The sequence below is a fragment of the Synchiropus splendidus genome, chromosome 1, assembly GCF_027744825.2.
Source record: "Synchiropus splendidus isolate RoL2022-P1 chromosome 1, RoL_Sspl_1.0, whole genome shotgun sequence".
Classification (NCBI taxonomy): domain Eukaryota; kingdom Metazoa; phylum Chordata; class Actinopteri; order Syngnathiformes; family Callionymidae; genus Synchiropus; species Synchiropus splendidus.
In genome coordinates, this window is record NC_071334.1 from 5013856 (window position 1) to 5028361 (window position 14506).

A 14506-nucleotide genomic window follows, 5' to 3' on the forward strand; every position below is an offset into this window, starting at 1 on the left:
AAACCATTCAGTCTCTTCATAAAGCCTCACCACGAACCACCAAACCGAACTGAAACTGAAGTTGAAAGTCGGGCAGTAACTGTATTTCTTTTACTACTTTGATTGTACTAGCTGGCATGAAAAATAGCAATGAATTTTTTTTTGGAGAACATTGTCACGATGTATGGTTTTTCCAAATTAGTTGTTGTTTACTATAGCATACCATAATACGCTATACTGAAATACCATGAGTCAAAAAACAACAACAAGAAACACACTGGGAAAGGGAAAAGAATACGTTTATAAAAGTGTTCAGGTAAAATGTCCAGTCGACCGACTGGTACTTGACAGTGGCAACAGCTTCAAGGCACAGAAGGGTCATAGAAGAATAGAATTTTGTCGGCTTCTTCTGAACAACCTTGCTAGCTACCTGTTGTTTTAAAGGGTCTTTTCCTGAGTGCAACACTGAGTAGAATACTTCTTAAAATATGGAGTAAGAAACGTAACTTTCTGAGCTGGAATCCAGCCACAGCCTGGTCGTTGTCATGAAAATCCACGGCAGGTCAAACGGACACGTACAGTGCAGGTTTAAAGCAGTAACCGAAGGTAAAGCTGTGACCAAAATACATTTCATTTACATGTGCAGAGGATCAAATTTAAAACAAAAAAAAAAGAATTTACACTGTACAAATCATTGACCTAAAGTGAGAAAAGGAGAGTGAAGGCGCTGCCGGGTCCACGTCTAGAACTGCTGGCAGAGCAGGTCGCACAGTCTTTGAGACACGGAGTCCCGGCTGGTCCGCAGGGTCAGGCGGTACATCTGGACACCACCACAGACACGTGTCACCTCATGGGTCCGATCACCTGAGTGTGTGTGTGTGTGTGTGTGTTTGTTTGTTTGTTTGTTTGTTTGTTTCCCTCACCTGCGCTTGAGTGTTGGGCTCCAGTCTGAGCAGACAGCCCACCTGAGTGCTTTTCGTGTGGATGACACCAGCTCCCACAAAGTTCACAGGGTTGGGATCGACACCGTTGAGCAGAGCCACTCCAAAGCCCAAAATCTGAGGGTGGAGACATCGAATATTGGAATAAGAAACGCGCCCGGTGGGACGAACAAAAGATCTTAAAAGCCACAACTTTAACACCTGCACCTGACTACGGGAGAGAAACTGAATTTGTGGTCTGCCGCCTGTATATTTCAGGTCCTGGCCAAGTGGTTTTCATTCATCAAAGGAGAATGTCTTCTGCCCCATTCATACTATAAATACTGGCAAAGCCGATGCCGATATACATCTGTTGCAGGGTTGTTTGAGATGGATCCAAACACCAGGATGACTGTGCAAAACTTGGCTGCAGTACAAAGGGATGTCACCTTAACCTTTACCTTAGTCTTGGTGGCTTCCGTGTCCATGGGGTGTTTGGCTTTGAAGATCTTCTGAACCTCCTGCTGTGGACTGAACAGTAGAGTTTTAGTGAACTTGATAGAATCCAAACGCCGACGACCTGCTCATGAACTATCACAACCTTCCTGCGGATCAAAATGCATCAACCGATCACAGAAGGTTGGATTAGAAAGGAAAAACACAGTGTGTGGACGTGACAAATTCCACTGCCTAAACTAGAACTTTTCTGGGTGGATGTTCCAACGATCCTCAGGTGGACGGATCATTTCTGCCTGGGTTTCATTCCTGCGGCAGCTCAACATAAGACCAGGTGAAGCTGTGACCTGGAGGCTTTTGAGTCAGCTCGATTTTGTGTTTAGAATTCTGCGATTTGATTCAAACAACTCACGCTCCAAGCTGTTTCCAGCGCTGGAAGAAGTCCTGTGACATCATCTCCGTGGGCTGAAAGAACTTATTCAGCATCACGGGCAGTTTGACAGCGATGCTCTGGAGGGCGCCACCGTACCTGTTTGAGAAGAGAGAGATTCTGAGCCGTGACCATCACGCCCCCGAGCAAGCGCTGGTTGAGACCTGAACTGGATGTTGAGCACGGGTGCGTCAGCGAAGTCGGACACACACTCGATGTTGAGGATCTGCTGGACCTGAGCTCCAGCTTCTATGAGTGGATCCACTGGCTTGGCGTGGACGTTCAGCTGTGGGGCAGCAGTTAAGGCAGGTGACTCCTCTCGGAGAACCGTGACTCACAGAGCAGCGCAGAGAAAAGGATATGAGTCTGGAGAGTCTCGCTACTGGCCACCGAGGAGGAGAAGCTGAGGAACTGGGCGGCGGTTTTGTTGCCGATGAAGATGTACATGCGGCCTGCCGGACAACAAGAGAGCAGTGATTCAACCACAGGCCTGAAAAACCCACTCACATCTTGCCCATCGACTTGTACATGACTTCAGCAACTCAGGTAAAGCAACTTTGTTCAATTATTTAGAGCCTGTCAAAAGTGAACCAGGAATAACCGCAGGCTGTTGTAGGTGAAGATGAATCATTCATTTTAGAAACCTTCATGTTTCAAACCTCATCTTTTTTTCCTACTTATTTCTAGTTTCTTGCTCTTCAAATTGAAATTCCGCTTGGAAATTTGTTTCTAAACTTGATTTAGTCCTGTGGGTTTAAACAAGTCAGTATAACTTGACATCAAAACTGAAGTGAGGTGTTAGCTCACCCAGGTTCTGCCGGTACTCGGACTTGAGGCCAATCTGCAGGAGCTGGTTCTCATACAGGACACCGTTGTTCTTACAAATGAACCTGGAGGACAGAAACACAAATGATGGTTGTGAAACTCAGACCAAAGGTGCCACAACACATGGCGTAAGGAGCAGATCCCAGCTGATGACCAGCCGATCAAATGACAAAAACACGTTTTTTTTATTATTATTTATTTTAATATGATGCTGGTTATATTTATACAAGATGAGAAATGTTATTACCCTTTAAAATTTTACATCATGATGTAGAATTGACAAAACAAAGCAGGCATTTCACCGGAAAACCACACTGCTTGTTGTGATCTTGCAGCCCGGCCTGCAGACCAGACATTAGAGCTGCCAGACACGATGGCAACACTTCTTCGTCCAGGGAAATGACAACCAAATTGCAGTTTGAAACCTGTGCTCCCACGGATTCAGATGCAGTGTTAAAACAAGTGAAACAACTAATGTCACTGCACCAAATTTGAGCGCTACCAAGAGGCTAACTAACAAATGCTGCAGGTGACATGCAAACCAATGCTGATGGTTTACATCGTGGGTTTGATCTGTTCATTGTTCATTAAAAAGGGAATAAAACATATTTATTTCATGTTACGCACTTTTCATTTTGCTTTTAATGAATTTAATAATGGATTTTGTGTGAAATAATGATTTTTTTTTTGGTATTTATTTGCTGTATTCACGGCAGTGTTGTTCAGTATCATTGTTATTTAATGGGTTTATGCAATAAATAAAAAAGTGACTTTTGTCTGTGATTTAGATGAAAAAAAAAAATCGGCATCGGCCAAAACAAATGGCGATCGGTGCAGCCCTAAAAAACAGCCAATCCGGGAGGTCAGCCTTGCCGTTTAAACGCTATGTTTAGCACTGGTGTTGGTGTCATGGCAGCACATGGCACCTCTGTATGTTTCTGCACTGTGGGACACCTGAAAAGAGGAGCCCTATACGTTGCTTATGCCAGACTCACTCATGACTTTTTTTGCTTCGTTGCAGAACACATCAAGCGTCAGGCTGTGAACGCTAGTTTCCCACCTTGTGAAACTTTCCTCTGAGACCTCGGCGGCTGCAGTAGTAAAGCTATCCGAGAAGACATCGACAAGCAGACTGGCTCCCGTCGCAGGAGGAGAGTTGAGATTCAGCAAGTCAGTGAAGGGCTGAGAGGTGTTCTGCGGCGAATGATGGGCAAAGTTAACATGGAAATTCTGCGTTCGCATTGGAGAATCGAAGAAAATGACCCCACAGAAAAGGAACAATAAATGAAGTGAAAGTAAAGGAGCTACAAACAAGTGAAAAAGGAGCCACAGCGTCAATGTACCAGAGTCCGAGGGGAGTACATGAAGGAGCTAGAGGAGGCAGGGCGGGGTCTGTTGGTGGAAATGTCTGTCATCAATGAAGGAGAGAACTGATGGAAAAAAGAAATATAAAGGATGAGGCAGCCGAGAAGAAGTTAAAAAGACGAGACTGAAGAACGTTAGAATCAGAAGGAAGTTCTTCGTGTCATCATAATAAAGATTAAATGATCAAAAAGTCATACCTGAGGAGCAACTACAGGAGCAGCTTCACTGCTCTCTGTGGTCTCTGCGCTGCCGTTCATGTTGCGCCTGTTGTCATCAATGTCAGGGAGGTTTCCAGGACCCTTCTTCTTCTTCAGCTTCGCAAGAATCGAAGACTCTCTTTCCGGGAAGGGAGGCATCTCCTCTAAAACGGTGGCCTGTTAAAGAGATAGAGAGCATTGTCTGAAACGTGGACATTAAATAAAGTGCTGAAGAACCCAGACACTTGAGTGGAGAAGGAAACTTGCCAGGATGTCTGTGGTAGCGATGGAGCTGAGCCTCAAGTACTCGACGGCCCTCTGCTGGAGCTCCACGTCAGCGTTCCGTAGCTGGCTGTCGGAGCGCAGGACGTCCTGGATGGTGACCTTGACCTCAGGAAACAAGTTGATGAACTTGATGTAGGCCGAAAGCAAGAGTGCTCGAGTGGGCACCGAGCAAAGATGGAACTTGTAGTGGAGAAGGTTGAACTGGACCAGTGGGCTGGGAACACAGCAGCAGACGTTTCCACGAGTTAGCAGTCGGAACAGACGCCAAACACGATGTCAACATGAGGCAACTTTTGAATGCAGTCACCCTCAATGCTCAACATTTGTGCCTTATGGTAGTGTTTAAAAATGGCAAATGTTGATGCCAGTCTGTCGCAAAACCTCTTCAATGTCGGGCATTAGAATTTGGCAAGACTTCTATTCGGTGAATTTCAACTGAAGTCCATAAACATCGGCACAACAGGTTGTACCTTGAACGCGAGTCCCCGGCGATCAGGTTTCCAAACTCTCCCAGGATGTATCCTCCCACTTTGACCAGATTCTCGTGACAGGCGGGAGCCTGAAGTGCCTGGAGATTTCATGCACGTGAAACATTATTGAGGAAATGAAAGCTAGTTTTGCAATAACAACTGAGATGGCTTTGCATTTCAACACCAGATAGGAACATGAAGTTCTTCCTTACCCAGACAAAGAAACAAAAGGGGCAACAGTTTTAAATAGAGGAGAATTTGGCAGGTAAAGGAAATAGGAGCCACATCCAGACATTCAGTCAGAAAAACACTTTGGATGTTGAATTTAAACCCACCTCAAATACAGTCTTGGCAGCATAACCTTGGACATCATCCCTGTTTATGACAATCTGGATGACACGGTACCAAACCTCCTCACTGACATAGTCCCCAGCGATGCGGATGAGATTGAGGATGGTATCCACGTACCAGGTGTAGTCAACAGCGTACTTCTCAGCCAGAATTGCAACTTTAAGGACCTGGGAAGTGGACGTGCCAAAGTAAGGGGGGCAGTATAACATGAGGTGAAGTTCCAGGGGTGGCGACCTACTATCTCCTCTCTGATGGAATAGTCTGCGTTCTCCAAGTAGCTGAGCATCTCCGCCACGATCTGCTTGGCATTGCTGCGGTCACACATGGCGTAGAGGAGATCCACGGCACGCTGGCGGACGCTTACGTCCCGTTCTGTCTGCAGAAAATGCAGGGAGAAAGAATTGGTTTGGAGCTTGTTTCCAGTGAGTGAATGCCAGCTCAGACTCTGTTGCTCATCATTCATTCATCCATCCATTTATCTTCCACAGAACTCAGGTCACGCAAGGGACGGCGAGAAAAGGCCGCTTGCTTGGTTTGCTTTCAGCGGCGCACGCCGCCAGGACTTCATGGCCCCACCCTCATGTGAAAGACCCTCTCTGGTTCAGATTCACATGCCAGGGACAGTGACTCACCTTCAGAGCATTAATCACCGTCTCTATGTGGGTCTTCACTGCCTCGTGAGAGAACTCAGAGCTGGCCAGCGTGCACATGCTCTCCAGGGCCAAATACCTCAGGTTGGTTTCCCTGTGCTGCAGAAACTGTCCCAGTTGGTTGCACGCTCGAACCAAAAGAGTGGGCTCACTGTGGAAGGACATCAAAGACAAATACTCCTGAGTTCTGCTACGACATGCAAGATACACACCTTCCATTGAGAGAAGAATAAAGGCATTCTAATCCAGTACAGCACAACAGCTTGTCAAGATTTCCTTCATCTAATGTTTCCAAGAAAATCGTCTGTTACACCACTGAACAAAATGTTCACACCGTCTTGTATAAATTGTTCAATCTTCATCTCCTGCTTTGTTCAGGAAGTTAAAAAATAAAAGAAAAATGGTGGTCACAGTCATGACCTTGATGGAACCAAGCTACATTTGCGACCTTGGAGAAAAAATAGATTGAGGCTCAGCACCTGGCTCATTTGGCCTCTGTAGTCATTCACCACATATAACTAGCAGAAAACCCTATTTTGGCGTTGTGACTTTTACTTTTCTCAGATCTGAGACCCAGAATTCCCAAGATATCCCAGGTGTTGTCACAACATTTCCCCATTGAAAATGAATGTCGGAGGAGACAAAACTTCAGAATGTAGCCATGATTTCAACGGCTCATAGCTACTCCATACTTTCACCCAGAAACCCCTTTAAAAGCTCAATACAGAGCCACCCACACTCCTCCACTGCCAGCCAAAAATCTGATCCAAGTCGTGTTGTTTTCCATCAAATCGGCCTCAAGCAACATGAGATTTGGGCAAAAACTGAAAGAGTGTGTTATCAGGCTCGCTAGAGTGGAGGAGAGCAGAAAATAAAGTTTATAAATTGAGTGTTCTTTCGACCAGGGCGCACCGCAGAAACCTGACTTTCTCCAGTTATGTAGTTACAGTTGTTCTTCTCTCGTGTGACATGCTCAGACAAAGAAACACTTTTAGAAAATGCGTGAGACTCACAAATGTGCAGCCAAGAGACAGCAACCTACCTGAGACAGCAAGACAGTAGCTCCTAAATTGGGACACTTGTACATCAAAGTACATCTTGATATAAGAACATTGAAGACAACAGGGACATGGGGACCCACCTGTCATGGTGGATGATGAGAGAAATGGCTTCGAAGAGGACAGCATTCTTTGCATTGGAGTGCTGAACCTTCTTGGACTTGGGCGGCTCTTGAGCTTTATTCAGGATGGTCTCTAGACATTCAGTCAGTCGACTTCGGAGGGCGGCATCCTCTGCAACAGCAAAAGAAATTAAGTTTACGCCAGACGCATAACAAGCTGAAGCCTAGGATTTTTCTCATTGAATGAACGACAAAAGTAGAATCATTTTTCTTGTGTTTGCTTGTCTTCATTTGACCTTCCAACAACTTTCAGTCTATGAGTCAATAGTTCTTCGGGGTGGTCATTTAAACAAATGGGAATATAAAATAACAATATAATAAAAAATGTAAAACATAAACAAACAAGTGATGATGGTGAAGGAAAAGAGGCTTTTCAAGTTTGCAACATTAATAAAATGAATAAAATGTTAAAGTAAATTATGTTCAAAAGCCTAAAATTCAGATCTTGCAACAGGCCACAATTCCACAGAACAGCTCACAAATAAATAAGTAAATACAATCCAAAATCATCACCTTTCTTTTTTTACATTTCACTCTTAAATAAGAATTCATATATAAAAAACAAAACGATACTGGAAACAATCACATGAAGTTTTTATGTCATACCAGGGGGAGGGTAACACTGCAGCAGGCGCAGTAACTTCACTGACAGCCAGGGGGCAGCGACAAAGTAGTAGGTGTAGTCCTGGAGGTCTATGGATGCTGACGTTACGATCTGGACAGAAGAGTCTCACCATTACTCAACCTTCTTGTGACGTATTTAACACCGCAAAACCGCACTTACCCTGCTGAGTCTGGCCACAGCGAGGGCTACAGAGGTCTTGAAATCATCAGGATTCTTCTGCGCCAATGTGGTGATGAGACTAGCAGCTGCTGTAACCACTCCCTAAGAGGCAGATGGATTAATGTCACTGGACAGCTAGGTTCCTCCTGCTCAATGTATCTTACAAGGTGCTGATCATTCAGCAGGTGGACCACTCGGGCCGTCCACTCCCCCATAGGCACCAGGTCGGGGGAGGTGCGATTAAGACGGAGAAGACATAAGGCTGCGCTCTGCTTCACACTGTCCATGGTGTCTCTGTAACAGAGGAGCACAATCTTATCACGCGCACCAGGAGGAATGTTACGAGGTGGACGATGGTGGGGAGAGGAGTGTGGACATGCCATTAGTCAGGTCTATAGAGGAGACATTTCTGTCACTGTTTGTTCACTGGTACAAAAGAGACTGACGTATTTTGTTTAAGAAAAGCATAAAATATTTTCGAATGACTTTAACATTATTCAAAAATATATCCGAGAGATTTGAAGAGCACCACACATTTCCAACAAGCGCATCGCTCCTGCTCTCAGGTCAGCTTTATTTACACACATATACCGTAATTTCTGGACTATAAGCCACTGCTTTATTCTCGTGGCCTGAACCCTGCAGCTAATGTATTGATTTTTCCATGTTAAAGAGTCTCATGCTGCCAAAATATTGAGCCACCTCACATCAAACCCATCATCAAACGGAGACGAGTAGCAGCAGCAGAGACCGGCTGTGGTGTCTTGGGACACATTTTGAGCGCTTTAATATCAATAAAAGATGTGAGGAGTTGATGATTCCAGTTCAGAACATTGGCCAGTTTGTTTGGAGCCAGTTTTCCAAACTAGTTCAGGAGTGATCCTCATGCATTTTTAAGCCTTTCTACGGTGCAGACAGCACCACTGCACCTGCGGCTTATAGAGAGCTGTGGCTCATGTAGGAACAAGATCTGTTTTCCTTCTCCAAATTAGTGGGCGGAGCTAATATTCCGGAGCCCTCTATAGTCCGGAAATTACGGTACATAATTTGCAAAACAATTCCATGAGAAAGTGAACTAGAAAGAGACATTTAAATTCAACGTATCTTCATAGCACCAGGTGACTTTGCATGTGTCCATTTTCAAAAACACCACATTAGAGTTTAACACTATGGATGCTCTTCATCCCACTTGTTTGCCAAATCCTTGTCAGACTACAGACTTAAATACGCAGCGGTCCCTGGTTATGTAAAGACTAGAACTTCAACAAAAGGAAGACAGTGACAATTGTAAATGAGGAGTGTTGTAGAGCGTGTGCACACCCAGCCACCAAGATGCGAGGTATATCTATGGCAAAGGCTTCCGCCATTTCTCTGCTGCCCACATTAGCAATGCAGTGCAGAGCCAGGTTCATGAAGGTGGGGTTGCGGCTGCCCAGGTCGTTCTTGATGCCGTTGTTAATCAGACGGATCAGGTCGCTGTTGGAGTTGACCAGCACCGAGATGAAGAGGTAGCCCTGGAAGATGTGAGGTCATCACTGGATGCATCACATGGGAACACCGAGTGGGAGGGGCTTGTGTGTAGCTTACAATCTGTTTTTCTGTGTACTTGTTTGAGCTGAGGAGGTTGACAGCCTCCATGTGTCCAAAGTCAATGTCATGACCGAGGAGAAAGATGAAGAGGAGCTTGCAGATGTACTTCTTTTTGCTGTAGCCATCAAGAGCCTTGTCACCTAAACACACGCAAGAACAAGCAAATGATGCACATTCAACAAGCTTAAAAATACAGAAATCAAAGAGCGTTGATCTTTTCATCTTAAAGAACTATAGTGAGAACACAGGAAAAAGAAAAACACATCAAATACAAAACTTACAATCAACATACAGGATAAAAACTTTTCTAAATATGCAGGTACTTTATATTATGTACAGATTAATTGTGTCCTATACCTTCGCACTACCTCCATGGGTCACGTATCAGTATGCTTTGCACTTGGAGAACTGTACCAGTGAAGTGGTGTTCAGGGTTTCTTTTAAAATAAAAAAATAAATAAAAAACATCATTCAAAAATCTAGTTAATGAGAGAATTTGTGATGAACTAATCTCAATGAATCGCAGTTTAATGGTGTAAGAATATTTGCATTTTTCAATTTGAATGAACCATACATACATTTAAACAACAAAATATTGTTCCTTTTGCCTCAGTTTGACAACAGCACAATAAATCACGATGATGGCTATATTCAAGTTTTAATATCACCTTATTTCAACTGAAGCTCTTGAAAATATTTGTATAAGAATTTCAATGTTATAAGAATTTCAAGTCCATTCAGAGTGGTGGAAACCCTGTGTAGTGAAAAACGTCCCTGAACCAAACAGATGCTTTTGTTTGCTTTTGTTCAGGGAGGATTCCTCCATGTTTGTTGCTGTTGTTCTCATCCTAGCTGCCACGTGTCTTGTGCATCAGTGGGATCAGTGGAGCAGGAACTCCTGCACTGACAAAGGTTCCCCGTTGGCTGGAGAGCAAACTGTTCCATTAAATTAAACTCTTGTTCATCCCACCACTAAAAAATAAAAAAGGGCCTTGCTGCCACTTTGAAATCACTTTCAGCTCCTACACTCGCCGAACACAGTCCACACTGCACTGCTGAAAGAGCAAACTAATTTTAGCCACCACTGAACAGGTGGCAGGATAAACAACACCAGCAGAGTACTGAAGAAACGCACCAAGTCGTTCCATCAAACACATGTGACATTGTGGACGGTGGAACTACACAAAACTATCAGTGGTAACTCTGGCTCAGTGTACTACTAGTGTAAGAGTGCGTGATTCCCAATGAAAGTTTTTCACACTGAGTCATGTGCAGTATTTGGGGAATAATCTGGGGAATGGAAATGTCAGGAGAGCAGCATGGACAAAGAACACTTGTGGAACAGAGCAGTAGCTGCTGTGATCAACTGTGGCGAACCATGAACCAAGAATTCACCCCTCAAGACACATCAGAAGAGCAAAAGGGCAGATTTCGGAGTGATTTTCAGAGGTTTTCAGAGCAAGGGAGGGTTCAGGCAGGACTGAACTCTAAAGTATTGTATTCCAGAGAAAGCCTTGGAGCCAGTGACAACAACACGGACTAGTAAATAAGGTTGAATGACACGGCTGAGATCCAAACATCCTGAAATGGGCAAAATGTTTTGAAAACTGCTTCCTATTTGTACATATTCAAAAACAAGTTCAAGGGCAACTAGCCAAAGTGTGTCTATCAGATTGGCGCGCTGCACAACACGGATCCCATTAAAACCTACACTGCTTCATTTCTGCGACTGCAGATGTTCGACGTGTTTCTCAATAGTTTCCCATACACGCTGCGGCGTGTCTCGTGTGACTCATTGTGCAGGTTGCTTAATCCAGCCTGCTTCACAGGAAGAACTTCAGCATGTGTGTTGAGTAAGTTCTGGCCCACATATGTGCAGTCTTCAACAATGGGAAGACAAAAGAGAATGGTTTCTGTTTTCTCTGCAATATTTGGAACTTTGAACACCAAAACATATTGAGGTGATTACAGAGTCAGAAAACAGGGGAGCTTAAAAAAATGAAATAAGTTCGGCTGAAACAGTTTTGGAAAATTTGAACAGTACTATCCTATTGTAATACAGGTTTTTGTTCTTATGTATTGCAGGTTTTCAGTTCAATATTTAGAGCAAACGTTTAGGCACAAATATACAGTATGAAGCAGGATATGTAGAATTATTGAAGGAAGGAAAAAAGTGAAATAATATGTTTTCTATTTTAGATGATTCAAAGTAGCCGCTGCTAGCTTTGTTGACTGTACACCTTTGACCTTCATAATGGATGGATGGATGGATGGATGGATGGATGGATGGAATACTGTTGAGCAGAACTCAGGAAAGACCCCAGAAAGAGTGCTGAAGTATTGAAGTTTTAAAAATTGAAATAAGGAATGACTTCTCTCAAGAGGAGCTTATGGAAATGACTAAAAAATGCTCAATAAAAACGTGGAATCACAGCTGTACTGTACTGAACTATAACTTATAATAAATACATAGAATAAATCCATTTACAAATAATAATTGTGGGGAAAAAATAAAACGTATTTCATAGACCCCTTTCCCCACAAGCATCATGGGAAAGACTGGGTTTATCCACTTATTGAATACAATGCATTCCAGGTGTGTGCTAGTGAGCCTGCAGTACTTGGCTGATGTTGTCTCACCCCACTTGAACAATAGTATTTGACAGTAAATCAGCAGCGAGCTGTGGGTAGTCGTGAGCAGCGGAGCAGTGTTGTTCAACAGTATAAAGTGGGAACAGGTGGTACTTAAATACTAGGAGGGAAATGGGAAGTTATGGTAAAATCTTACTTCATTTGTACTTAGTGATTTCCTAAAATGACTCAACCACATAGAACATAAATATGGTAGGGAATTATTCACTTACCTTTGAATTTGGATCGAATATTAGCCAGCTCTTTATTAATCCTCTTAATCTCTGCCTCTTTACTTTTACCTGAGAAGAAATGGAGAAGAACATAATGAGGACATTAGGACAGGAAGGACAACCAGAAGAAATGAAAGAATGACGGCACAAATCAAACAAATACAGTGGTACCTCGGTTCTTGACCATAATCCGTTCCAGACGGCCGTTCCAGAAGCGGTTTGTTCAAAATCTGAATCGATTTTTCCCATTACAGTGAATGGAAAAAGCAATAATGCGTTCCAAGCCTTAAAACAGTCTTTTGTAGGAGTGAATGTAGAGTGTCTGCTGCAGGTGGCTGTTCCTCTATGTGTGTGGCCGCTGCATGTGGGAGGGGTTGCCGAGTGAGTGACGTCTCTCCAGAAGTGAAGAGGTGCCCGGTGCGTGTCCAGCTCTGAATGTGCGCTTCTGTGCAGTTTGGCTGTGACAAAGTCATAAACCAAGTCACGCTCTGTCCCAGACTGGCCTCATCCCTGTCCCAGCTCCAGCCCACAACAGGACATCAAACCCTGGAGTGAGCGCTCCAGCACCTCCCCTGTGACACTCTACCACGCTCCAGTGTGGAGACAGGAAAGGTTTTACACCTCAATATGAAGAAAAAACAGTCAGTAAATGGAGCTAACGGGACACGTCTGCATACAGAGGCTGCGTTATGCACAATAACAAAGCACGTTGTGGGTCAGCTGATCGGTCCGCGGACGTTTTGTTTTTTCCCGCTTTTTTCAGGGGCGTTTGAGTTCTAGATTTTCGTGCGAAATCCGAAGCAAAAAAAAAATCTCGAAATTTTTGCAAACTCCGATTTGTTCGAAGTCCGAGACGTTCGAAAACCGAGGCACCACTGTAACAAGAATAAAATGTCACTTAAAAGAGTTTAAATGAGAGACAGGCTATAAAAAAGACGGGGAGGAGAAAAACAATGAGAAAAAATGTGTGTGTACAAATGTACATACACATTGACCATGGTGATGCTGCACCACTTCCAGTCAGCAATAACAACCCACTACACGGTTATTGGTCCATTTTAAAGCATCGCACTGTGGTTATCTGTGGATATTTGAATTCGAATATCGCCTCTAAAGTACAATAGAGTACACATTAAATCTGAAACTTTAGACGTGACAGCAGCCAGACAACGTGATCAGGATTGACACAAAGCCATACATATTTGATTAGACACGTTTTATTTGACACGCTTTTTTGTGTGTTTGTGCGTTTGTTTCGACGATCAATGGAGACATCGGGGCGCGGTTTACTTCACTTCATATGGACTGACTTATGCTTGAAATAACGAGCTGTACTTTGAATAAAAATAAACATAAATTAGAAGAGCTGATATATGCAATAATAACTCAGATGTACCGGAAACGGCCAAACTACACATGTGGATGTAAGTAGATGATCTCAGAACAAGAGCAAACGAGGTAAGTAAACGGAAAAAAAGTCCGTTCAAATCCAGTTTCTTGTTGTCGCCTCCAGAGACAGTGGGTCCACGCCCTTCTCCATGACGTTAGCAGCAGGAAGCTAACAGCTAACCAGCTAGTTGCCCAAAACTCCACTTGTTAGTGCGAGTTTGCAGGATTCCATCGCGGAAACGTCCGCCGAAAGCGTTCGTTCGCCATATTCACCTAACACGAAGGCGTGTGCGTGGCGGGGCGTGTGTTTCTTTTTACTGTCAAAGCCCAGAAGTGGCAAGTAAACTTACAGTTCCTGATGTCAGAGATGAACACGGCCAGGCCACGCATCCCGTCGCCTTTAGACACCGCAGGCATGCTCGCTCAACCCCGAAGTCCACTCCCTGAGACGGAGTAGTGCGGCTCGCGGGACAAAATGAGGAAATGTGGTACTTCAGTGGGAGTTCAGACGCCGGTTGGGAGAGAGGGAGGTCAGGACAGGGAGTCCCGCACGGACGGTGGCTGCGTTCCGTCACGCTCGGCTGCACCTTACAAGCGGGCCGCGTTCCGCTCATGTCGCGCTGGCTCAAGTATATTGTCCCGCACTTTCCAAACATTATTCAAAAGTTTAAGTTTTAATTATGGATTATTTGCTCTGTTTCAGCAAGCAAGGTGTTACACATTTAATATAATCGAATGAACCTCCACCACAAGTTTAAACAGCAATACAAT

General features: G+C 44.1%; 1 protein-coding gene across 4 annotated transcripts; it reads right to left on the reverse strand.

Moving 5' to 3' along the window:
* Positions 1-261: 261 nt before the first annotated feature.
* LOC128752456 (AP-2 complex subunit alpha-2) lies at positions 262-14277 on the reverse strand. Of its 4 annotated transcripts, XM_053853674.1 has the most exons (23): positions 14086-14277; positions 12347-12415; positions 9480-9622; positions 9213-9406; positions 8057-8186; positions 7893-7994; positions 7715-7823; positions 7070-7220; positions 5911-6079; positions 5517-5654; positions 5263-5445; positions 4928-5025; positions 4440-4671; positions 4173-4349; positions 3954-4040; positions 3671-3804; positions 2593-2675; positions 2147-2237; positions 1950-2072; positions 1768-1884; positions 1361-1430; positions 903-1037; positions 262-799 (listed from the first exon to the last, which is right to left on the reverse strand). In XM_053853674.1, the coding sequence occupies exons 1-23, from the start codon at positions 14150-14152 to the stop codon at positions 722-724; spliced, it is 2880 nt and encodes a 959-aa protein (XP_053709649.1). In that variant the 5' UTR covers positions 14153-14277; the 3' UTR covers positions 262-721. The 4 variants fall into 4 exon arrangements, 3 of the variants coding, with proteins under 3 accessions (XP_053709649.1, XP_053709651.1, XP_053709652.1); XM_053853676.1 differs by lacking the exon at positions 3954-4040; XR_008413672.1 differs by lacking the exon at positions 262-799 and having other exon boundaries at positions 958-1037; positions 1768-1820.
* Positions 14278-14506: the final 229 nt, after the last annotated feature.